The following is a 24,371-nucleotide window of genomic DNA, read 5'->3' as shown; positions in this document are numbered from 1 at the left end:
GACTACATATTTAGGAAGCGAAATGAAGACGTTGTCAAACATCTCTCTCTGGGAACAGAAGCATATAACAGACGATGACCAAGTGGACTGGATTCATCTTTCTGAAATGCTGCACTTCTAACGTCCTTGAGATAGTCACGTCGGTTGCATGGAATGGATAACTGTTTCATTATCGAGTGTGTTCATCGTGTGTGTTACGTCTATACACCTGTAACCGCCACGTGACCGGGCGACAGCATTTGTGCAAACAAACGCTATCGGCACATGCCTTGTTCAACCATGAATCCAATGTTTTGAATCCATTGGAACATTCTTGAATGTCGGCTGCAGGCAATGGTTCCCCTAGTGTAGAATCTGGCAGATTAAGCAACTGCAATTCATCGTGACTGGGATTGTGGGTTCGAATCCCGGTTCGCCCCGATTATGTTTCTAGGTTTGTCAGCACCATACCCGTGCTGGTGGATTTCACCGAAGTGGTAAACGTCCTAGACCTGCATCACTTCGGGCTTTCCTCCCACATTAAGCTGACACGCCGTGATATGACTGGAATACTGTAAAAAGCGGCGTTAAACCCAACTCACTCACTCACTCATCGTGACTGGAAGCAGTTACCCCTTGATCGTATCAGAAGACACACTCAGGGAATTAGATCACACACAGTCTCTGAAAATATTTTAACATTTTGATAGAAACAAACAGCTACAGTTTGAACCTGTCGATGGTCCAAAGTTGCTGCATGTAGAGCTATTGCATTGCAGGAAGGGTTGGTCTGAAGAAAAGAGAATATGGTTCAGGGACTGTGTGACAGACCACGGGGGAATGAGGAGGAAGGTAGGGGCTGTCATCCGGGCACCTGGCGGTTACAGTCGCTACTGTGTTTAAGGATTTGGATTGTATTTATGGGATTACAATGAACGTTTTCGGGCAGCAATGATATATATACCCGATCAACAACTTTTCCGATACGGAGTATGATAATATACGATAGTAAAGAACAATAACGAACGAAGCATGGTTTATTACACGATTAAACATTGTTCTCTCATGACGTCATTTCTGGAGATTCGAACATGCGCTCGCAACTTGATGACGTCGTAATTTCTATCACGTAATTTTTGAGAGGGAAGTGTCTAGTGTAGCTGGCTGTGGGCGAACGGTCGCATTCAAAAGTAGGAGCGATATAACAATCTGTTTGGGGATAAAAAGGTACTTAGCATGGACAGGAAAGTTTTGAGAATATTTGGGAAATACCAAACGTAACCCCCCCTGTTTGTAAAATTGACACTGCCGAGGTCGGATTATTTTCAGGGACTCGTCATTATTTGCCGGGTTTATTCTCCCTGCAGTGTTTTATTGTACGATGATCAACTGCCGCTCGTCGCTTATTTTCTAAAACATACTCAAGTCCGAAGAGACATTGGACTGTGCACTGGACTCATCAGAATTAGATAGTGATTCATATACACCTGCTCACGATAAAGTCGGAATCTTCTCTCTTCTTCTCTGAAGAGCCCCATTACACCTCACCCTAAATGTGAATGGTCTCATTGGAAACTACAAGAGGCCTTTCACATCAGATCTACCAGCCAACCATCAACCGTGACTAGGGATCATATCTGCCTAGTGCTTGGAACTTACTGATTCAAATAATCTGTTTCGCCATCTATCTGTCTTATTATTATCCTATAATTAATTAATCCGGCTGACTTCCGTTTGTCCACTGCTAATTACAAATCGGTTCCAACAAATTAGCGCTAATTAACTATTGGCATCCCTTGTTAAGTTTCCAGTTGTTCCAGTGTTGGTCGCCTACATATTAAGTTACATGACCCACTTACCTGACTTGTAATTTAGTATTTACATGGGTCGTCTCTATTATGAGCCTCACATTGGATATTCAGGGACTGAAATGGCGACGTTTCGTTATAAATTCTTATACCGTTCTCGCTTAATAACGCCATAAAGATCCATACCGAAACGTCGCCATTGCAGTAAGATAACGAACTTGTTACCTATCAATTATATCTACTTTGTCATCCAACTTCTTAGAAATGCCTATCAAACAATGTATTATGGTGTACTGACACATCACAGAACCAATGGTCATGTAGACAATTATAGGTAATCCTAGGCTTACGTGGAGCGTTGTATGTCCAAAGCAAGCACTGGGAGGTACTTGACACTATAGAAATTGGCGGTTTTTCCTAAACGGTTCAGTGGAGTCAGACAGCGATATAGGTTTGGAATAATATTAATATTACCCTGGTTATGTGCATATACACTGGGGCTTGGGGTTATTCACTGAACGAGTCATGCTTTTGGCACAAAATTATATTAATAAACCGCAAGGCCAGGGGGTATTCGGATATCTGCCACAAGAAACAATGCATGGAAACGAGTGAGTGAATGTTGTTTTAAACACCATCTGAAATATCTCGACTATATGACGGTGCGCTCCTGTAAAGCTTTGTAAATGATGATGAGTTTTATTAGACAAACCAGTGGTTGATAACATGAGCAGCAGCCAAAGCAATATACGGGAAACGCAATGCGACCACCCGATCTTCATTCTGGTCGGTTATTTCGACACGCATGAGACACTGGGATTGAACTTGAGGTTTAGGAAGACCGGAGCGGGAAGGTTTAATGTTGGGTTAGACTAGGGTTTAAGAGAGGCCGGAGCGGGGAGGTTTAATGTTGGGTTAGACTAGGGTTTAAGGGAGGCCGGAGCGGGAAGGTTTAATGTTGGGTTTTACTAGGGTTTAAGGGAGGCCGGAGCGGGGAGGTTTAATGTTGGGTTAGACTAGGGTTTAAGGGAGGCCGGAGCGGGGAGGTTTAATGTTGGGTTAGACTAGGGTTTAAGGGACGCCGGAGCGGGGAGGTTTAATGTTGGGTTAAACTAAGGTTTAAGGGAGGCCGCAGCGGGAAGGTTTAATGTTGGGTTATACTAGGGTTTAAGGGACGCCGGAGCGGGGAGGTTTAATGTTGGGTTAGACTAGGGTTTAAGGGAGGCCGGAGCGGGGAGGTTTAATATTGGGTTAGACTAGGGTTTAAGGGAGGCCGGAGCGAGGAGGTTTAATGTTGGGTTATACTAGGGTTTAAGGGAGGCCGGAGCGGGGAGGTTTAATGTTGGGTTAGACTAGGGTTTAAGGGAGACCGGAGCGGGGAGGTTAAATGCTGGGTTAGACTAGGGTTTAAGGGAGGCCGGAGCGGGAAGGTTTAATGTTGGGTTAGACTAGGGTTTAAGGGAGGCCGGAGCGGGAAGGTTTAATGTTGGGTTAGACTAGGGTTTAAGGGAGGCCGGAGCGGGGAGGTTTAATATTGGGTTAGACTAGGGTTTAAGGGAGGCCGGAGCGAGGAGGTTTAATGTTGGGTTATACTAGGGTTTAAGGGAGGCCGGAGCGGGGAGGTTTAATGTTGGGTTAGACTAGGGTTTAAGGGAGACCGGAGCGGGGAGGTTAAATGCTGGGTTAGACTAGGGTTTAAGGGAGGCCGGAGCGGGAAGGTTTAATGTTGGGTTAGACTAGGGTTTAAGGGAGGCCGGAGCGGGAAGGTTTAATGTTGGGTTAGATAAGGGTTTAAGAGAGGCCGGAGCGGGGAGGTTTAATGTTGGGTTAGACTAGGGTTTAAGGGAGGCCGGAGCGGGGAGGTTTAATGTTGGGTTAGACTAGGGTTTAAGGGAGGCCGGAGCGGGGAGGTTTAATGTTGGGTTATACTAGGGTTTAAGGGAGGCCGGAGCGGGGAGGTTTAATGTTGGGTTAGACTAGGGTTTAAGGGAGACCGGAGCGGGGAGATTAAATGCTGGGTTAGACTAGGGTTTAAGGGAGGCTGGAGCGGGAAGGTTTAATGTTGGGTTATACTAGGGTTTAAAGGAGGCCGGAGCGGGAAGGTTTAATGCTGGGTTAGACTAGGGTTTAAGGGAGGCCGGAGCGGGAAGGTATATTGTTGGGTTAGACTAGGGTTTAAGGGAGGCCGGAGCGTGGAGGTTTAATGTTGGGTTAGACTAGGGTTTAAGGGAGGCCGGAGCGGGGAGGTTTAATGACGGTTATGTAGGGGTTAAGACGGGCTGAAGTGAGGAGCGTAAACGTAGAGTAATGATATATTTAATACATATCGGACTGCGTCCGTGTAAAATAAGCAAAATGGCGGAGGCAACTTTCGAGAACCGGAACGTTTTATAAGGCGTTTGGATTATTGCAGTATTTACGTTGTGTAGAGCCTCAGTGGAAGTACAGTGTCGATCGCCACGTCGTCTCTACAACGTGATCTGTCAACGGAACAATAGCGTTCTGCCTCAATGCTTTCATCACACCCAGAGTACTTCAACTCATCTGGGGCAGCGGGCCGCTACACGGCATTACATCGTCAACGGGGTGTGTGAGTGAACTGTCTATTGGCGTACATCCAATGTTTCAGGTTCCCAAAAAGGAGGGATAAGCTGGACCAAGGAGTACTGCTATATAAACAAAGTAAGTAGTTAACTTGTAACGAGATGTACAGGTGATCTGAAAACATCTCTGTCTTGAAATGTTTGAAAAAATGACTTGATGATTTCGATGTTGTGAGGGTTTCGATTGAAAACTAAATATATAGCTGCGGCTGATGGCTGATGCGTATAGTTCTCCTTGAGGAGGTATAATAGGGCTGGGGTATTTCCAGAGAAAACTGTCACGAGGTTAAAGAAAAATATAAATTGTATGTCTTGAATTAGCGACAGGAAAAGCATGTTACACTTGTTTCTGGAATACCGAATAGTAAATAGTCGGAATGTGGTGTATGTTGATGGGGAATTAGCTCAAATTGAAGACGAAGAATATTTACTAATAGAAATAAGTTGAGTTGAAATTACCTCAAGTAAATTTATAATTACCCCACAACTACGACAAGTCCAGTACAGCAAACAGAAGTATGTGGATGTACATAGTGGAGCTAACAGTATAGGTGTAAACATATACAGTATATACATGTAGATATGGCAATGGACAACAATTGGCAAATGAAGAGTCAATGCCGTTGGCAGGTACTTAGACATGATTTTCGACACCACCCAGGTAAAGATTGATTAAGGCTATAAATATCATAATATGAATGATGATAGTGTTGGACAGTGCACTATTTACTACCGTTACACACTTAGATTACAGTATGCATGAGAAGCAGTCTAGATTTCCACATCGTTTTATACGTGTATCTAAATACATTCTGCCAGGACTACTGTCAAACTATTCCCAATCAGACATTTCGTACCTATCTCTTGACACCAACAGCGGGTACCCGGGTGGGGTCGGGTAATAGGGGTGTGGGTACCCGGGTAGTAAAATTGGACTCGTCCCAGCCCTAAATAATACTACTGTATATAAAGAGTCAACTTGTCACGTCAGTATTTTGTTACACAGCAGTGAGATAGAGGACAGCCAGTATTCATTATATTGAGAAGGTTTCTGATCATATTCAAATATAACCGTAATGAATAAAAGGATGCACCGTGTACGGGTATGTGTACTCTAAGGTCTGTTGTCATGTGAGATATGCAGCTGTGGTGTTAGAATTGTTTGGTGTTGCACAACAGGTATACACACAAAATCAACAGATTGAAATTCAGTAGTCTAGGTTAACTTTCATTTCATCCGCTATTATCAATATGTTGCATGATAGTCCTTGTATTTAGGTTGATTGCACAGGTCTGTGTCACAGGTCTGAGTCACAGGTCTGGTTCATTTTAGGTTTAAGGGTATTAAGGCTGTTTGGGTTGATCTATTTTCATGTCATTGTCTTTTGTGCCTTATTAACCAACCAACCAACCAACCAACCAACCAACCAAACAAACAAACAAACAAACAAACAAACAAACAATCACCAGCAGACGCGCGGTATCCTCAGCAAAGTCAATAATAGCACGTGCTGGGTCAATAACTGGGTCAGTTTGGGGACAGCTTCCGTGTTGATATTATTTACAACTGCGTTTGCTATTTCCTTTCCATAATGTTTCGGTTTTTCAGAGGGATGTTTGAAATTTTAATTTGCTTACCTGCAGTACTGACTATGGTTGTATTGCTACTATTTAAAGTGAGAAAACATAATTGGACACTGGATATCCGAGTACATATGGGAAAATTCAGCAATATCAAATTCATAAAAACACGGAAGGCACACCCATGAAGATAGGACATACTGAACTAAACTGGAATCTTAAGAAGTAACTTTACGATTGTCTTCATCTATCCTAAGTCTTTGAATGACATTTAGAAGTGATAAGTATAATGAAGAACATAAATGGATGTCAACTTCTTTATTATGAGGAAACACACGTTTCGGATTATATGCATACTCCTTCATCGGGTGAATGAATGCTATGAGGCAGAGAGCATATTTAATATATGCACATGTAAGGACAACAAAAGTAATAAGATAACAAAAGATGGAAACTAACAAGGAAGGCCACCAGATGATTGGCGCTGATAGGTGATTAGCACTAGACAATGGACGCCAACTCTTTACAGTAATTAGCGCATCTGTGACCATTAAACAATTCTTAATGGATTCAAATTCTTAATGCGAAATGTAAAACTCAATTGTGGTACGAATCTGGAGACCGTTTAATATTGACAAAACATATCGAGTCCACGATTTACGTATACGACCATGAACGGCAGCCGAAATAATTCAGTCGTGATCAGTAGAACTGAGTTGTTTTCCAACCGCCAAGTTTCAATTCGTTGTCATTGTCAGAGATGATAACCAACCAATGTAACCTGGGACGGCGTGGTCAGAAGTCTTGCAGCCTCCTCCAAGAACGAATCGGCATGCTTGGTGTTGAACGTTGTTAATACCTCTGAATTCTCTTATACCCCATATCGCAGATCCAAGTGAAAGAATGGGTTGGACAAGATTATTATATAAGGCATTAAATACGTCATCAGCCACTCGCACGACAGTCTTGAATTTACTGATTAAAACGCACCAATGCCCTGTAGGCCGATTTTAACAGTTCTTTCGTTGTGTAGTTAAAGTCAAAATTTTCGTGGAACCATGGTCCTAGATATCCGGAGCCTTTAGAATAGTTGATGACGTCATTTCCAAAGGTGAAGACGACGTCAGAGTTCTGAAGATTAATGGTCGAATTGGCCACACCCAATTTACCTATTAGTTTTCAAGATATTCGAGAGTCTTGTGTTTTGTACTTGCCCAGCAAACGCTGTTGGTCTGTAGCTTGGAAGGAACATTTCAATTCTTTCTTTTTACACTGCAACCACTGGCGTTCAGAAACACTTGACAAATCCCACAAGCACTGGCGTTCAGAAACACATGACAAATCCCACAACCACTGGAGTTCAGAAACACATGACAAATCCCACAAGCACTGGCGTTCAGGAACACTTGACAAATCCCACAAGCACTGGAGTTCAGAAACACATGACAAATCCCACAAGCACTGGCGTTCAGGAACACTTGACAAATCCCACAAGCACTGGCGTTCAGGAACACATGACAAATCCCACAAGCACTGGCGTTCAGAAACACTTGACAAATCCCACAAGCACTGGCGCTCATCACACCAAAAGGGTTTCTAAAAGGATTTACAATTTCGGTTATTCTTTCTGCTGGTGTTAGTAGGCCCGACTGTCTAATTCAATTGTGACTTCATAAAGGACAAGAAATCATCATAGGCCTCATTAACATCCCTCTGATTATCCAATTCTGCTTCAATGCTACTACTAATTTCCTGTAATTTAACCGCTGAACCCCCACCTTGTAAAAATAGGTCTGTTATCCTATCTTATCTATATCGTTTTGGCCTCGCTGGTGCACCTCCAACTTCCGCAGAGCACTCTGTATGACTGTGAGAGACTGTGAAATATCTCATGAGAGAACTGAATTGCCAGGTGTGTTGTCTGGGCAATTGGACTGAGCGACTGAATATGGTTTAACGCCGCTTTAAGCAATATTCCAGCAATATCACGGCGGAGGACACCAGAAATGAGCTTCACACATTAACATAGCTATATGCTCTCTGTTTGTACTTCTGCCTATCTACAGTGTTCAGAATTTTACCACCGTCTGTGCTGAATGTCATACGTCTGGGACAACAGAGATCTGCACGATTGTACTTCTGCATTTATGATAACTCAATAATCATGTTAAGAACATTCATGTTTATCGATTCTTTCTAAGAAGCGGTAATATTCATGAACTCCAAAATGAAGACAACGTTAGGACACTCAAGGACAACGCATAGTTTGCGTTGCAACAGCTGCTAATGTGTATCGTACTTACACGCGTGTGTTGTATTGAGCGCAATGCACTGTGCCCAGTATAGATCATTGTATATCGCAGTAACGTACCTGGCATGCTTTTTTGTCATATTTGTTATTCTTCTTATAACGCCTCCTGTAAAAATTACGTATGAACAATTGTACTCCCAAACAAACTTTCGTGTACCCACAGACACTATTGCTTACGGGCTCCGCCAAGAGGACCATAGAATATTATAGAAATGAATTGCGTGTTTTATATTGAAATAACTGTTTTGTATAAATGCCATTGTATAGTGGAGGGAATGTAGAGTCAAGACCTTGAAGTGCATGTGTAGAATAGACATAATATATCAATGTATGTATGCAGCAAGCTGCAGTCCCGGGATGACGACCGTGCGATACTTACACTTTTTAAAAAAAAGAAACGCTCAGGTAGATTTTTAGTAAATTTATTGTACCTTATAAAGTCGTTATATTTAATTTAATATCACAGATACAAATATGAAATTTGGGAGCGCGATAGTCATATGTTGTCGTTGTACAAAGACATTGAAAACTGTTCATAGTCATGTCACATAAGGCCACAAGGTTGCGCTGAACTCAGTATCTCGTGTGACCGCCCCGGGCAGCAATCGCGGCTCTGCACCTCCTCGACACTGACTGGATAAGTGTACGAGTTCTGTCTTGCGGAATTCTGCGCCATTCTGCTTGAAACGCCTTGGTCAGTTATGGGAGTGTCTGCGGCGTGTTCCGACGTTGACGTACACGTCGATCGAACTCATCCCAGAGGTGTTCGATTGGGTTGAGATCTGGAGATCTCAACGGGCAGGGCAAAACGTTGATGTTTGCATTATGAAGGTAGTCTACCGTGAGACGAGTTTTGTGCGGTCGGGCGTTGTCCTGTTGAAACAGCACCCTCTGGCGGTCAATGATTGGAAGAAGGTGAGGTTGAAGAATCTGATTCATGTAGCGATTTGCTGTCAAATTTCCCTGAACCACAACCAAGTCAGATCTCGTGGTGTAGGATATGGCCCAGACACCATGATACTACCGCCACCGAAATTTTCGAATTCACGTACACAATGTGAGACAAAACGCTCATTTCGACGACGATAAACACGTTGTCTTCCACCTCGCTGCCGAAGAAGAAATCGTGGTTCATCGCCAAACCACACTCCAAATTCCAAGGCTGTAAGATATGAAACCAACGCAAGTGTCGCTGTCGATGGATCTGTTGCAAAACACGGACGATAACTGGTTTTCTGGGTCGGATTCCAGCCTCGCGAAGATGGTTTCTGGCAGTCTTGTCCGATATCCTCCTCAAACCAGGGATGCGATGTCCGATTTCGTTTAAATTTTGAATATTGACATGTTATGGGACTCCGAACTCAGCAAAATAGGTTTTTATTTTACCGGGTCAATGGAATGGGGGCCTCTGATTGATCCTTTAAGAACTCTACCCTATTTCATAAAATCTTCAGATGAAAAATAAAGGTTGCGATTATGTCTTCCAATGCTTACGTTTGGATACTCAAGTTAACATTATCATACGTCCCACAGGAAAGTTCTAGTTAGCTTAAGTTTTGTCCATACATGCAAAATGGCCGAAAGGCTTATGTGACGTATTGCCATCCGTCTTTGCATGGCGTACTTCAACCGTCATGCGAAATCTACACAATCCAATACGATTTATTCATGAACTATGTTGAAAGATAGCATGTATAGCTCACCTGGTACGAAGTTCCGCGGGGAGCTATGTCGTGGTGGTAAGTTTCAACCAAACTTGGCAGGAAGCTTCCACAAGGAGTGAAGAATAAAAAAAGCTGCAAATGGAGTGCCTGAGTGGGCCGAGTAGAGTTCAATTGATGACAGGAAAAGGGGTGTTCCAGGTGCCCAATTGCAAAGCTAAAAATTGCCCGCCAGAGGTCGTGATCGTGAGGACAGGTCGTTGACCAATGTCGGGGTAGCCTGTGTTATAAATAGATCAACGTTGAGGGCAATGTTGGAAACTTTTGAATGAGTCGGCTACAGTAGGCCTGAAGTGAAGCGTGTGATATAAATACCTGTAGTGAAGACAGTTATTATTATTGACAGTGACTTCATGCCCATTGAAGGATGGAAGGAGTATTTGTCTGGTATTTATTTTAATCCAAAATACCCCGTCTCCTTTCCTGGACCCACTAAACTCTATCATACTGTGAATAAGGAGGGAACATTTGATATCGGATTACATCGCATTTAGACTTGACTTACGTCCCAAGATGCCTATTCGCTTAAGAGGCCTTTGAAGCATAGGTTCAAGCGGAACTGAGTGCTGGCTAAAGGTTTGAATGCTCGATGGGATATTGGCTTAGCAGACGTGTCTAACATAGCTTCGGATAATGATAGTGTCAAGGACTTGTTAATAGCAATCAATATTTTTTCAAGATGTCTATGGGAGGGAGCCATGAAAAAAAGACTCCCGAATCTGTGGTCAAAGCCAAGAAGAACATATTTACAACAGCGCGTTTTGCCAAAGATCATCAAGTCGGATAAAGGCCGTGAATTTAATAACAACAAAGGTATCACCTTTTATGTCACCCAGAATGAAACAAAAGCGGCCTATGCTGAGCGTGTGATTCGCACCCTCAACACAACTATATACAGATAGTTCACATACGAGCAAGCGTATCATTACATGGATGTACTACAAGATGTGGTTAAAGACTATAATCACAGACCGCACAGATTACTAAATGAAAGAACACCATCAGACATGAACTAGAGCAATGAAGCCTTAGTATGGAAAGAACAATACACTGACACATTAATCAAACCTGTCAAATCTAAGGTTTTGACTAAAGTTAAGGTAAAGGCTAAACCTATCAAGAAACACTTTAAGTTAAGAGTTGGTGATCAAGTGAAACTGTCTCATCTTAGACATACTTTTCAAAGAGACTGCAGCAGCAGCAGCAGGTAAACAGTTATATACCACATCGCAGCAGCAGTAGCAAGTAAACAGTTATCTACCACCACCACCGCAGCAGCAGCAGTAGCAAGTAAACAATTATTTTCTACTACCGCAGCAGCAGCAGTAGCAAGTAAACAATTATCTACCACCATCGCAGCAGCAGCAGCAGCAAGTAAACAGTTATCTACCACCACCACCACCGCAGCAGCAGCAGCAGTAGCAAGTAAACAGTTATCTACTACTACCGCAGCAGCAGCAGTAGCAAGTAAACAGTTATCTACCACCATCGCAGCAGCAGCAAGTAAACAGTTATCTACCACTACCACAGCAGCAGCAGCAAGTAAACAGTTATCTACTACTACCGCAGCAGCAGCAGCAGTAGCAAGTAAACAGTTATCTACCACCACCACCGCAGCAGCAGCAGCAGTAGCAAGTAAACAGTTATCTACTACCACCGCAGCAGCAGCAGTAGCAAGTAAACAGTTATCTACCAGCAACACCGCAGCAGAAGCAGTAGCAAGTAAACAGTTATCTACTACTACCGCAGCAGCAGCAGTAGCAAGTAAACAGTTATCTACCACTACCGCAGCAGCAGCAAGTAAACAGTTATCTACCACTACCACAGCAGCAGCAAGTAAACAGTTATCTACCACTACCGCAGCAGCAGCAGCAAGTAAATAGTTATTTACCGCAGCAGCAGCAAATTAGCAACAGCTGTCCGCTGCCATCACTACAACCAGTGCCACAGGTACCACCACAAGTACCACAACAAACGGAACGAGAGACATTTAAGTATTCACTTCCATCACATGCTGTCATTGTAGTGCCAAGTGGATGTGACAAGACCATGTTGATGTACAATATACTCTTGAATGGATACATAAAACCAACACCCATCAACATCATACGGTGTTATACAGAATGGCAGCCACTGTATGAATCAGTCAGTAAAACATTACCCCATGTGAAGTTTGTAAAAGGTATTCCCTATAATCTGCAAGATTGTTTTGATGCACGAATTAACAATGTGCTTATTCTTGATGATCATATGGCCGAGGCCAAGGATGACAAACGCATCTCTCAACTGTTTACACGTACTTCTCACCACAAGAATGTGATGATCTTCCTATTGTTACAAAACCTCTTCACCAGAGGCAGAGGCACGTGACATTGCCTTGAAGTCCCATCAGGTCACCTTATTCAGTTCACCTGTGGATCGACATCAAGTCAACTTATTTGCCAGAAGGATATACCCCAATACCACCGATCGTTTTGTGTCAGTCTAAGAAGCTTCTGTCCACAAACCTTATGGAACCTTACCATTGACTTAAAACTAACTACCCCTGAAACTGAAACATTACATCTAAATATTCTGGAGGAGCATCAGCCTATAAAAGGGCAGCTAGTTCAGGAATCTTTTAACAATTTTTTCCGTGTGCGAAATACGCATCAGTCGGAAAGCGCACGTTAAATCTCCAAAGTAAGTAAGTAAGTAAGGAATCTTTTTAATTGGTCAACAACCTCCCACCTGTGCACATCGTCGCTAAGTCTAAGTGCACTCTAAGTCTAAGCAAAACTCTGTTAATGGACTATTCCATCAACGCACCACCATCTACCAATGGTCTGCTCCAATATGATTCGACCGAAAAGTCGCATCAGCTGATCTGGTATATGTCCATGTATTGTGGTAGGGTTTCTATAATATATATACACATTGAACGATAAAATATATATACACATTGAACGATAATATATATAGACATTGAACGATAATATATAAATATACACATTGAACGAAATCGCACAATAACTACATTTTAATCAACCAACTTTCCGTTGCTATGGCATTAGGGTAGTAGCGGAGAAGAGGTTGCCATGCAGAGTATCGTAAAATGTTACCTTTGTACTGCAGTAAGTTCGATAGAAATCTGTTAAATCGGTCAGGGGTCATAAACCCTTTTAATTAACCTGCATATAGCAACCAGGTTGTAGAGATGGATGATTAGTCATTTGCACATCTACACAACGTAACGATCAATTAAATCTGTGAAATTTCATGAATTTTCGATAAATGTTATTTCATGGTGAAAATTCTAAATGTAAAATATAAATATTGTCTGTCACTTCAACTCTTAATGTAAACGTTATTTACATTCAGGGTAATTTTTACATTACATTTACATTTTACATTTTGACAAGGGATAACCCGCAACCCTTAATGTATTATTTTCACATTGAGAGTATTTTTTTACGTTAAGGGTTGTAACATTGCATGCGTTATCCCGGGCCTTATGATTAACCTTTAGCTTGGTCGTATTTCTCTGGCCCACGTTCACATCCGCCTAATGTCTAAACACTGATGTCCTCGCACCTGTAGGTCGACACGGCGTGAACACCAAGGAACAAAACACGCGGAATCAGTGGCAACCTGTTCAATAACAGTTTATGACGAGGATAATTGATGAATGTGTTCACGCACAGCTGAGACCCATTTACAAGTATAAACTAAAACATCATTAATGTCATCATCATCGTCATCATCATCGTCATCATCTTCATCGTCGTCATCGTCATCGTCGTCATCATCATCACCACCACCACCACCATCATCATCATCATCGTCTTCGTCGTCGTCGTCATCGTCATCACCACCACCACCACCACCACCCCCATCATCATCATCATCATCATCATCATCGATATCACAATTGTCATCATCGTCATTCTTATACTTATATAAGCTGAAATGACACGTGAAATAGGCCTGTTTGGGGGCAATACGATATGCATGAATTGGCTATTTCCTCTACAATCTATTGATTGTATGACCTTGCGTGAGGCATGGACTACTGATGTATCTCACAACTCTCGCCAAATCCATGGCAACGGGTAATAAGAGCACTGTTAATGTCCTCAAAATAATTATTGATTAAACATATCGTACCATATTTGTCGCGAGGTATCAACACGACATCAGTAAGAACGATTCGGCTGCCATAACCTCCTGACAAACCGCTGGACTGTTTACATTGTGGAAGCAGGTATGCTACATGTACTTGTGGTCTTGTGTAAGGCGACACTGGCTTATAGTACGAGCTGGTAGGTTTACTCCACGATCGGTTTAGCAAATGAAAACCGACAGTTGACAAAACAGAAGTGTGTATTTATCTTGATAGTCGAAGAAGAAACTTTACGTCATACTGACTGACCGTGAAAACACCGACAGCCTTGTCGTGCTCACCACACCGAATACGTTGATTGATATTTATTGTTTCCCTTTAGGAGCAGTGTCTTGATGGCGACTGACTGTTCAGTAATAGGATGTACAGCCACCACTTCATGAATGCAGTTACGAAGATTCATAATGATCAAGGCCTCAGGATTCTGGTGTCCCCCGCCGTGATATTGCTGGAATATTGCTAAAAGCGGCGTAAAACCATACTCACTCACTCACTCACTCAAGGCATCAGTAAAGCTTTCAAAACGTTTTATGGTAGTCAGACGTGGAGGAGATTTCCAAACTTGACGATCAGTGACAACAATGATGTCCGATACATTTCCCTTTTTTGACTTGTACCGCATGTTTCCATGATGTTGTTTTTCAGGTGAACAATTGACTTGCCTTTGCATGTTTTTGTGATCGGTGCCACAGGTGGGACAGGGTATCGGAATCGTGCTTTTAGCAGATATTTCTTATGAATATGTAAGGGTTTGTCGCTTTTTATTCACATATTCTATCCATTTTAGGAATAGAACCACGACCGTCCACGTGACGAGCGAAAGCTTTAACTACTAGACTACGCCATCGCCCCTTATCCCAATAGAGCTGTATAACTTTTTCCATTTTTCGTCATACATTAATTGACATGTACGTATTTCAGCGTCTGTGATTTACCTCCGCCAGTACTTGCCTTGTCTGACCATCGCCCAGTACCATGACGGTGTCCTGTGGTCAGAGGTTCAAGGACGAGTTCCAAGTTCGGAACTTTCTACTGGGCTATGACTACCCGGGAACGTTCGCAAGGTCAGAGGTAGGTTTCCACAGCAATAGCAAATTTACGTATTGGAGAAAACACGCTTACGAGGTTTTGGTAGACAGAGCATGCCCTGGGGAGAGGGAAAAACCAATGGGGCTAGGCCCCCGCAATTTTTCCCGACCCCCAGGGCATGCTCTGTCTACCAAAACCGAGGGAAAGTGTTTTTCCATGCTTATAAACCGAAAAAAGAAACTTAAAACAACATTTAGCAACATTTTTATGTTTCGAACATACTTTCCATGAACCTTAGGAAACGCGCGTAAAATATCTGTTGCTGGCGTACGGATCTTGAAAAGGACATTCTAAAAGCCAGTGTGGCTCAATACCTCTGTAGCCTCGTGGTACACTCACTGGGCTACAGATATGAAGGTTGCGAGTTCGATCCTTAGGAATATAAAGAAAACATTTGTCATTTGATTTTACATTTCATTACATGTTACAATCCCTATATATAATATCCCTGGGATATTATATAAAATCCCAGGGACATTTCAACGTCCCTGTTTATGAGATTTAACCCGACTGGAAAGTAAAACCTCACAATAGGTCTCAATACCTATAGAAAGAAGTCTCTTACTTAATAGTGATCCCAATGAATAGGTTTACAAAACTGCATAAACATCGTTAATCGTGAGTGAGTCGGGTTTAACGCCGCTTTTTTTAACAGTATTCCAGTTATATCGCGGCGTGTCAGCTTAATGTGGGTGGAAAGCCCGAAGTGATGCAGGTCTAGGACGTTAACCACTTCTGTGAAACCCACTAGCACGGGTATGGTGCCGATAAACCTAGAAACATAATCGGGGCGAACCGGGATTCGAAACCACAATCATAGGTTTCTGGCGTGCCCAAGGGACGCAACTCTGCACAGCGAATCGCGGCGCCTTAGACGACTGGGCCACCCGTGCCCCCTAATCGAGTTTGAGGCTTAACGTTAACTCTACCCTGACATTTCAGAATCCTGTTTTCTGATTGGTTGGCTCATCGGTTATCTCTCGTTAGACCATGATTGTGCTGACGGTTTCATCATCGCGAAAGAAAGGATCTGTTTGTAAGCTCTTTTTCCTCACACACGATCGCAAGGTTCTTTAAAAAAAGGATTCAAACGGTTCTATATATCGTGCTGTGGACCCTACAATATTCCTACAATATTGCATATAAATGCGGTCCTACATTTGAACAGAACGTCCGACGAACAAAAGAAACAAATTAAGACAAAATAGTAAAGAAAAATATCGGAGCCCACAGAATGTTTTTGTGTGCGCCCCAATCTCCAGTTTTTTAAATAAATAAATAAATGAATGTCGTTTTTCCCAGGCCGGTGAATCATGTTTTGCATGCATCAACCCTTGTCTAACTTAGTAAATGTATGTTTTCCAAATCCGGGGCCTTGCACTTACGCGATCGGTTTCGAATGAAATACGTTCGAGAAAGTCAAAAGTTTAAATTTTCTTTCTTTCTTAAAAATATTACTACATTACGTTTACTTAAGACAAGCGTAATGAAAAATTGCATTGTGCTTTAGTATCATATTACACATAATCCCAATCACGCTGTGAAGAAAACATACAAAAACACAATAGGTAATATTCCTTGATGGCAAGATGTTAACATGACGTCATAGTGTGTCCTAAATACATCCTATCTCGGGTATGACGTCATCTCACGAAGGAGTTCCGCCCAGAGAGCGGAAGGTCCGGGGTTCGATCCCCGGCCGCGTCATACCAAAACACGTTAAAAGATGGTACTTGTTGTTACCCTGTCTGGCATTAAGGGGCTAAAACAAGGACTGGTCGGCTCGGAGTCAGTATACTGTGTCTGCGTGGGGGTATTCATGTTAATCTGCGGCATGGTATCTCAGTGAGCTAGCATTATGAATCGACATCAGTCTGGACTTGTACGAGCACACACACATGCACTTCGCTATATAAGTGAAATAATCTTGGACGCGACGTTAACCCCATTTCACCTCACCTAAAAGCGGCGTAAAACACAATTCATTCTCTCACTGATTACTTTCAGTGGAAACGTGGCCCCTCTGTGCTGTACCTGGTCTGGAGGGCTATATGGTTTCTCTACCACGTGGCAATATTCGGTCTCAGGGCCTACCTGACTCGATTTCTCGCCAGCAGCGTTCAGAACCAGCCAAAATTTCTCATATTCCTCACCACGTGGGCCTACATGCTTCTTGTGGTGACCAACACCGTCGACTTCATCATCACTTTGTACTACTTCATCACCAGCAGGAAGGAACTCCAAGGTAAACTGCCGGGCAAAAGAAAGTATACACCCATGTTTGATGTTGGCGATAAATGAAACAAACAAGAAATGGCTAATCGATGGTGATGCAACGACCTTTTATCCGTAGATTTTTAAGCATTGTTAAGAAATGACTTTTTCAACTAAAATTTCGTATATGCACTTGAATCCTTTTTAACCATCTGGGGCAACACGTGGTACATGAGAATCAAGTTATATTATGTATATATTTGTTATACCATGGCAATATGGTGATATAATACAAAAATATCCTCCATCCCCAGTCTGACAATTTTGAACTTTCTTGGCTGGCCTTGTCATTCATGACAACACATATGGAACGACTTTCACATGTCCTACTTCACGGGAGTACACTGACGTCATTTAGGCAGCGCGTATACCGTAAGCGGTACCGTTAAATACCCTTGACATTCAATATTTGAACTCAAGACAGTAGGTACAAGTCAGCTTATGGATAGTGAGTCCATCCTCCACCCGTCAGTCGGAGATAGTACAGCGACATAACATGACCAAACCCAACTCTCGCTCTCTGGTTACCGTCTCCGTTGTCTAATGGTAGAGCGTCTGCCTGTAGAGCGGAAGGTCGGGGGTTCGATCCCCGGCAGCGTCATACCAAAAGAAGTAAACAGATGGCACTTTATGTTGCCCTGCCCGACTCTCGGGATTAAGGGGGCAAAACAAGGATTTGTCAGTCATGCTATCTCAATGCACCAGCTCTATAAAACACCGCATTATTCCGGATGGTACAAACACACACGTGCATGCACGTCGATATATAAGTGCAATAATCTTGAACGCGACGTTAAACCTCATCTCACCTCACCTCACTCTCAGTCATTCAATGCGCTGTTGTTTCTTCTATACATTTACACAGTAAATTTTACTACTGATTCTGTCACCATCTTGTGTAACAGTTCCTTGTTTGTATTTATTGAGCAGGAATGAAAGGGGTTAATCCGTGGTACAACAAAGTATTGTGGGTACTGTCCAACCTGACCAACACCTCGGCGTTTGTGGTCAGCCTGATGTACTGGGTGCTGATCTACGACAGTGAGTATACCACACTGTTACGTCAAATCCAACACCCTCAGGGCAAAGGTATACAGTGTATACCATCTCAACACTGTTAAGTCCTACACCCTCAGGGCAAAGGTACATAGTGTATACCATCTCCACACTGTTAAGTTAAGTCCTATATCCTCAGGGATAAGGTATACAGTGTATATCATCTCCACACTGTTAAGTCAAGTCCTATATCCTCAGTGCAAAGATATACAGTGTATATCATCTCCTCACTGTTAAGTCCTATATCCCCAGTGCAAAGGTATGTAGTGTATACCATCTCTTCACTGTTAAGTTAAGTTACACCCTCAGTGATAAAGTATACAGTGTATATCATCTCCTCACTGTTAAGTCCTATATCCCCAGTGCAAAGGTATGTACTGTATACCATCTCTTCACTGTTAAGTTAAGTTACACCCTCAGTGATAAAGTATACAGTGTATATCATCTCCGCACTGTTAAGTCAAGTCCTACACCTTCAGGGCAAAGGTACATAGTGTATACCATCTCCACACTGTTAAGTTAAGTCCTATATCCTCAGGGATAAGGTATACAGTGTTTATCATCTCCACACTGTTAAGTCAAGTCCTATATCCCCAGTGCAAAGATATACAGTGTATATCATCTCCTCACTGTTAAGTCCTATATCCCCAGTGCAAAGGTATTTAGTGTATACCATCTCTTCACTGTTAAGTTAAGTTACACCCTCAGGAATAAGGTATATAGTGTATATCATGTCCACACTGTTACGTTAAGTTACACCCTCAGGAATAAGGTATACAGTGTATATCATCTCCACCCTGTTAAGTCATGTCCTATATCCTCAGGGCAAAGGTATACAGTGTATATCATCTCCACACTGTTAATTCAAGTCCTATATTCTCAGTGCAAAGATATATAGCGTAAATCATCTCCACACTTTTATTCGTACACCCTCAGGGCAAAGGTTTATAGTGTATATCATCTCCACACTGTTAAGTCAAGTCCTACACCCTCAGTGATAAGGTATACAATGTATACCATCTCCACACTGTTAAGTCCTACACCCTCAGGACAAAGGTATATAGTGTATACCATCTCCACACTGTTAAGTCAAGTCCTACATCCGCAGCGCAAAGATATACAGTGTATACCATCTCCACACTGTTAAGTCAAGTCCTATATCCTCAGTGATAAGGGATACAGTGCATACCATCTTCTCACTGTTAAGTCAAGTCCTACATCCGCTGCGCAAAGATATACACTGTATACCATCACCATCACACTACTGAGCTTAATTCCTACATCCGGGGCGGTCGGGTAGCCAAGTGGTTAAAGCGTTCGCTCGTCACGCCGAAGACACGGATTCGATTCCCGACATGGGTACAATGTGTGAAGCCCATTTCTGGTGTCCCCCGCCGTGATATTGCTAGAATATTGCTAAAAGCGGCGTAAAACCATACTCAGTCACTCACTCCTACATCCCCAGACTTTGGCAGCGCTGCAATTTGCTGTGCAGAGTTGCGTCCCTTACGCATTGACTTCTTAAATATGTTCCTGTGTTTGTCAGGACTAACTCATCAGCCTCAGGTAACGACAAGCATGGGGTACTGGAACCTATTATAGTCCGGAATATCCAAGGGGGCTAATTCTATCCCAGTTTCTTGACATAGTTGAGAGCAAGTTAAACTTGTTTTAACAGAATTTGAGGATTTTACTTCTATACCTTGATTTTATATACCATTGTCGTTTCTATAATATACTACTCACAAGATGTTAATGAATACCCCGTCCCTTATTATTACCATAGTTGATATTCTGCGTGATATAATACTCAAGAGAAGTTAAAGAACACCCGATATGCTTATGTGACTATAGTTAATAACATCTCATGTGCATAACACAATGCAACGTGGCCATAATAAATGACTATATGATAAGAAGTTCAATGACTATTCAAGTCAAGTCTCTTCGTGAACCGTTGATTGATGTGAATCATATCTTGACAACTCTATTCCTAAACGGACACATGTTTGGACATAGCCCTAGACGTCAGTCGTCAGTTTCACCAGTCGCAATGTCTCCTGTTGAGTGTTAGTTGTTGTCTGTCCCTATTAGAATACATGTACATGTAATCCCATTCGATAAATATGGCTTCTGTGGAGTGAGTGAGTGAGTTGGGTTTAACGCCGCTTTTAACATTATTCCAGTCATATTACGGCGTGTCAGCTTAATGTGGGAGGAGAGCCCGAAGTGATGCAGGTCTCAGACGTTTACCACTTCGGAGAAACCCACGAGCACGGGTATGGTGCTGACAAACCTAGAAACATAATCGGTGCGAACCGGGATTCGAACCCACAATCATAGGTTCCTGGCGTGCCCAGGGGACGCAACTCTGCACAGCGAATCGCGGCGCCTTAGACGACTGGGCCACCCATGCCCCCGGCTTCTGTGGAGGTCAGAGGTCAAAGTTGTGTAAGTATGGCCTGTCAACCAGCGAAACGTAAGCGACACGCAGTTACAGCACGCGAAAAAAAGGGAAATTTGTCTGTTTAAAGAAAAACACCCGTCAGCAAGTTTAGAAACCATAGACATAGTGTATCATGTAGGAAATGTTTGAAACGTGTATGAATAAAGATTGAGTGGATGTATCGGTTTGCTCTGTCATCTGTCATGAGTTGCATAATTGAAGGAAAGTAACTCTTCCAGTAAGAAGCTGGTTTCAGTTATACGGAAATTCGTTTATACGGACGAATTGTGAAATGACGCAAGTGTCCGTATAAACGAGGCACGACTGTAATATCAACAAACTTAAAGAAAGAAGCGAACATAACGAGTTTCTTCGGCTGTAGATAGACAATGTGCATGTGCAGTTGTGGACAAAGAACTGATGTGGGCGGGGTTTTGTGTGGTTCCGAGGTGGGCGGTGATGACAATCAGGATTCAGCTAAAAGGTTTAATGGCCTCTTTAAGGCCCTTTATACAGAGTCCATTATACCTTTGGCTGTATCGGAGAATGGTCATTGAGAATATACCAAATATAGACATTGTTGTCTGCGTCAGAGTGAGTGCTCTCACTCTAGACTGCTTGTGCATTAAGGTACCGGAAAACACAAATACTGTTCTTCGCCATGTCACACACCTATGGTAAAAGGTTTGATGAAAATAAAATCCTTTCCTCACTGCTGATATCATTTAAATCATTCGAAACTGCTTGTTCTAATTTCCGGAATGACACGATTGCTACAAATGCTAATGTCGGTTTCCGTTCATTATAGAATCTGAGCATATACGTGTTTGTAACTCCTTTATCCAGTGTAATATATCTCCACTCTGTTATGATAAATACCCTGGACTCATTCGTCTCCATAGCATCGTTTTGAGTCCGATTCGTATTGCACGACGCTAAAAATAGCCGTCCAATAAATTTAAGACCCGTGAAGATCCGGGGTAGGTCTTCAGAAACCCACTAACGGGATCGGGTGGTAAGGCTCAATGACTTGGTTGATGCATGTCATTGTATCCCAATTGCGTGGATCGATGCTCATGATGTCAATCACTTGATTGTCTGGTCCAGACTCGATTATTTACAGACCGCCGTCATATAGCTGGGATGTTGATGAGTGCGGCGTTAAACAACAAACTAACAAACCAACCAATAAATTTACTCTCCTGAGCGGGTGGGGAATCAGGTGACAGGTTCGAGAATGGAGCGATGAAGGTGGTGTCGTCACTTCCGAAACTATAAACAATGGTGGCGACTTGGTCAGGAGTATGTATCATAATGGAGATATAATATCCTGGTTCATCAAGTATGGTATCATAGTTTTATTCAACCAAATAACAACCCCAGTGATACTTTATTCCCAGATGCCAAGGGTTTCCAAGGTTACGATTACATCAGCGTGTTCACCCACGGCGCCAACCTCATCTACGTCGTGCTCAACCTCCTGGTGACGGCTGTGCCGGTGCGGCTGCTGCATTTCTACCAACCATTTATTTTAGCCATTACCTACGGCATCTTCAGCGCCACCTACGTATTGGCAGGTGGCACCAATGATGTGGACGAGCCCTACATCTACAGCGTCCAAAATTGGAGGAACAGTCCAGGTATCAGCGCGGGGTTGTCCCTCGGTGCCGCTATTGCTGCTATCTTCTTACATTGGTTTGTGTACTTCATACACCTGTTCAGGGTATGTGTTGCGCAGACATGTACCCGGAATGCATCAGTCGCAGATCTGGTCTAGATGGGTTGTGAAGTTCACATTCTCAGAAAAATGTCAATTCTACTGTGATATCAGAGATGTCTATTTAACCACCGCACATTCATGGACGTTTTAAATATAAGTAATCTGTGGCAGGGTTATTTTGTATAACATTAAACTGGTTCAATGATGACTGGGGTAAAAAATGAATTAATTTTGCAATTGCATGACCCCTACTGTGTTTTAAATGTCAATTTGTTGTATCTGATGCCTTAAATGCCCATCAGCAGTTTTGTATTATTATGGCTTCAAACAAATATTTTATTGTGCATAGCAATATGTGGCACTTCTAATCGTCTACTAATATCAATTTTGTTACACTTCATATAAACGCTTTCAGGGATGCGCAGCAGACATGTATCTAGTAAGCAATTTATCACAGATATGAAGGTCTAGATGTATATCATATGATGTTATATTATTTGCTTGACTCGAAAGCATATGTATAAAAATATAATCGATCCACCACCTGCAAAAACTAAACAGTTTTTGTATGTAATCAAGTATATACATACTATTTATATTGACCTGTTTGGATGACAATGACTTATTTGCGACATATGATGTTGAATGGAAGAAGAAACATACATGTGTTCTTGTTCAAGAATAACCAGTTATTATGATTCACAGCATGTCAAATAAACAATAAAGCGCGTTACTTTTCCCCATTTTGTTCCAGATATTTTTTCACGAAACATCTTGTGACATAAACTTTCTTACCATCCTAAACATTAGCTTTCCCCCGTCACCTTTATCATTACCTCTCCCCCGTCACCCTTATCATTAGCTTTTCCCCCGTCACCCTTACCATTACCTCTCCCCCGTCACCCTGATCATTAACTTTCCCCGTCACCCTTATCATTAGCTTTCGCCCGTCACCCTTATCAATAGCTTTCTCTCTTTACCCCCTTGGTGAAGCACCAAACACCCCGAGGAACGTTCACGAGAAGCAGCCAATCAGGGGCACTAAGATTCAGTGATCAGCATCTGTTACTCCTACAACATGGAACTCTCCATCATGCTCCAAGCATCCAAGAGCAGTTTTCACCTGGCTTTTAGTGTTATGTAATTGCATATTACAAATATAATGTGTTTGCTTGCATTGTGTCAATGGGGCAGTCCCCACAAAAAGTACCATTTCATTCGAGTTTATATTTTCAGATAAATGCTGTGTGTATCAGAAATTTCATAACTAACTGCATAACAAAATAAAACAAAACACACACTGATATTAGTTAAATACATATATTTATCGAGGTAGATATTGAAATTCTGGATGTCACCATAACATGAACAAAACAATACATTCATATATGTCATCTATCATAAGCACCATGCATTCCAAGGAATTTAAAGCGTATGGTGGGACACTTTCGCTCGTCATCCCCAACACACAGGTTCCCTTTTCAACATGGGTAGTTTGTTTGTGGAACCTATTCTTGGCTCGCTGCCGTTGTTAGGGAGCATCCATTTGATTTAATATATTAATTAATTAATTTTGTTTATATTTATTTTTTAATTTATAAAAATTTATATATATATATAT

General features: G+C 42.2%; 2 protein-coding genes across 2 annotated transcripts; both read left to right on the top strand.

The window, feature by feature from the left end:
- Positions 1-785: 785 nt before the first annotated feature.
- On the top strand, positions 786-11,886 carry LOC139446354 (antifreeze protein Maxi-like). Its single transcript, XM_071227693.1, has 2 exons — positions 786-831; positions 11,321-11,886. The coding sequence occupies exons 1-2, from the start codon at positions 786-788 to the stop codon at positions 11,884-11,886; spliced, it is 612 nt and encodes a 203-aa protein (XP_071083794.1).
- Positions 4,347-24,332, top strand: LOC139445169 (protein rolling stone-like). The gene is made up of 5 exons (XM_071226289.1): positions 4,347-4,469; positions 15,087-15,236; positions 17,262-17,499; positions 18,459-18,569; positions 22,431-24,332. Exons 2-5 carry the CDS (start codon positions 15,141-15,143, stop codon positions 22,805-22,807), a joined length of 822 nt encoding a protein of 273 aa, XP_071082390.1. The 5' UTR covers positions 4,347-4,469; positions 15,087-15,140; the 3' UTR covers positions 22,808-24,332.
- The last annotated feature ends 39 nt before the right edge of the window (positions 24,333-24,371 follow it).

The sequence above is a fragment of the Haliotis cracherodii genome, unplaced genomic scaffold, assembly GCF_022045235.1.
Source record: "Haliotis cracherodii isolate W230 unplaced genomic scaffold, xgHalCrac1.p SCAF_6, whole genome shotgun sequence".
Taxonomy (NCBI): Eukaryota; Metazoa; Mollusca; class Gastropoda; order Lepetellida; family Haliotidae; genus Haliotis; species Haliotis cracherodii.
The sequence above is the reverse complement of the archived record's forward strand: the minus strand, read 5'-3'. Positions and strand labels throughout refer to the sequence as shown.

Bases quoted from the DNA above. Each gene is read 5' to 3' on its own strand.
- LOC139446354 (XM_071227693.1), top strand. From the start codon at position 786: ATGGTTCAGGGACTGTGTGACAGACCACGGGGGAATGAGGAGGAAG. The intron at 832-11,320 runs GTAGGGGCTGTC...CTACTACCGCAG, and splicing joins ACGGGGGAATGAGGAGGAAG to CAGCAGCAGTAGCAAGTAAA.
- LOC139445169 (XM_071226289.1), top strand. From the start codon at position 15,141: ATGACGGTGTCCTGTGGTCAGAGGTTCAAGGACGAGTTCCAAGTTCGG. The intron at 15,237-17,261 runs GTAGGTTTCCAC...GATTACTTTCAG, and splicing joins GAACGTTCGCAAGGTCAGAG to TGGAAACGTGGCCCCTCTGT. The intron at 17,500-18,458 runs GTAAACTGCCGG...TTTATTGAGCAG, and splicing joins CAGCAGGAAGGAACTCCAAG to GAATGAAAGGGGTTAATCCG.